This window comes from Carlito syrichta, unplaced genomic scaffold (genome assembly GCF_000164805.1).
Source record: "Carlito syrichta isolate Samal-C Ts95f unplaced genomic scaffold, Tarsius_syrichta-2.0.1 Scaffold99379, whole genome shotgun sequence".
Lineage (NCBI taxonomy): Eukaryota > Metazoa > Chordata > Mammalia > Primates > Tarsiidae > Carlito > Carlito syrichta.
In genome coordinates this window covers 14,324-16,226 of record NW_007043475.1, presented here as the reverse complement: position 1 = coordinate 16,226, position 1,903 = coordinate 14,324, and the positions used below count along the sequence as shown (strand labels likewise).

At 55.8% G+C, this 1,903-nt stretch overlaps 1 protein-coding gene across 1 annotated transcript in view; it reads left to right on the top strand.

The window, feature by feature from the left end:
* Positions 1 to 1,903, top strand: part of SETD1B (SET domain containing 1B) — a gene marked incomplete at its 3' end in the record, with an annotated part of 23,544 nt that overhangs the window by 7,731 nt on the left and 13,910 nt on the right. The window contains exon 6 of the mRNA XM_008063784.2: positions 1,806 to 1,898. Within this exon, the coding sequence (XP_008061975.1) occupies positions 1,806 to 1,898 (93 nt within the window). The remainder of the gene's footprint in view (positions 1 to 1,805; positions 1,899 to 1,903) is intronic.

The following is a 1,903-nucleotide window of genomic DNA, read 5'->3' as shown; positions in this document are numbered from 1 at the left end:
GTGTGTGTAGAGCTTGTGTGTGTGTGTGTGTGTGTGTGTAGAGCTTCCTGCTGCCGCCAGAGGTTTGGCATTCCTCCTCCCACCCTCACCCCCACCCCCAATTTCCCTTGGAGACCTCCCTGTCCTGTAGCTCTGGCTTCTGACCTTGTCGCCCGCAAGACCCCTCCGCAGCCTTCAGAGACACTTCCTGTCTCTAGCGACCCACAGAAGCTGTTTGCTCCTCAGCCTGTCCATCCAGGGCAGGGCCTGAGTGCCTTGTCCTGACACAGGAGCCTGAGGGTGGCTGTCCCTGTCATCCTCACCCCTTCGCTCCTCCTCTCCGGGGAGGGACCCAGTGTCTCCCTCTAGCTCCAGGTGTGTGCCCCACGTCCCAGTTAAATGGGCCCTCGCCCTCTGGAAGTCTCCCTCACCCACCCGACAACATCCCTGGGTTCCAGCAACAGCCCCTCACTGACTTCGTGTCCCAGACTTGAGTCCCCACCCTGTTTCTGACTGACCATGCCACCAGCCTGTGGCCAAAGCTCTCTGAGGGTGTTTCCTCTTGTGTCCGGGATTGTAGCAGGGCCCCGCCTTGGGAGGTGATGATGCCTTGGGTGGTGTGGACAGTGTGTGTCCACAGTACTTGGCCACGCCGGCCCCCACCGAGAGTGCCATCGCAACGCTTGGTGAAGAGAGGGGAAACTAAATGAAAACAAGCCTCCTGTTTCCGGGCCTCTGGGCTGCTGACAACCCCACTCCAGCATCAGCTCCTTGGCCAGGCCCTCGGGGCCACCGTCTGAGGACATCAGACTGACTGAAAGGGCACCTCCTTAGAATCCTGGCTCCATCTCTTACTAGCTGTGTGGGCTTGGGCAAGTGACTTAAGCGCTCTGTGTCCCAGTTTCCTCACTGGCACAAATGGAAGTAAGGAGGGGTCGAAGGTTCACTGAGTTAACATAAAAAGAAAATAAATGAGAGAGAAAGAGAGGAGATTCACTTCCCCAAGGTAAAGGAGGGGGAGCCCAAGCTTCTTTTTCTTTTTTTTTTTTTTTGAGTCAGAGTCTCATTCTGCTGCTCAGGCTGGAGTGCAGTGGCACACTCATGGCTCACCACAACCTCGACCTCTTGGTCTCAGGCGATCCTTCCACCTCATACTCCCAAGTAGCTGGAACTACAGGCCCATGTCACCACCTGGCTAATTTTTTGATTTTTTTTTTTTTTTTTTTTTTTGTAGAGGCGAGGTCTCGCTCTTTTGCCTAGGCTGGTGTTGAACTCCTGGGCTCAAGCGATCCTCTCATCTCAGCCTCCCAAAGTGCCGGGATGATAGGCGTGAGAAATTGCAATACAATGGCAACGGAATCTCCTTCCTTGGCCCGCCTGGCTGCCCCTGCTGCCTTCTGGGGATGTTCTGTCTGTTTCCCATCTTCATCCTAATCGACCTTTGCCTCTTCCTGCTAGTTAGCTCCATGAGGGTAAGGTTTTTGCCTGTCTTGTTCACCTCTGTGTCCAGCACCTAGAACAGTGCCTGGCACAAGGTACCGAGCAAGGATGTGTTGAATGAATGGATGAGTGAATGTTCATGGTAGCCCCACAAGGCAGGGACTATAATGCCCATTTTGCAAATGGAGAAACTGAGGCTGAGAGGTCGACTGACCTGTGTGAGGCTGCATGACTGGGAATCCATGTAGCAGGTCACCAGTCATGCAGGACGCTATTTCCCTGACCTCGTGATGCCGGGAAGGGGTCCTCGGAGCCCCTTGGTCCCCGCTGCCTCCCCTTCCCCCGCCCCGTGCTCACCTCACTGTCCCTTCCTGTTCTCTCTGCAGGGCCAGCAGTCCTCAGGCGAGGACATGGAGATCTCGGATGACGAGATGCCCTCAGCCCCCATCACCAGCGCCGACTGCCCCAAGCCCATGGTGGTGAC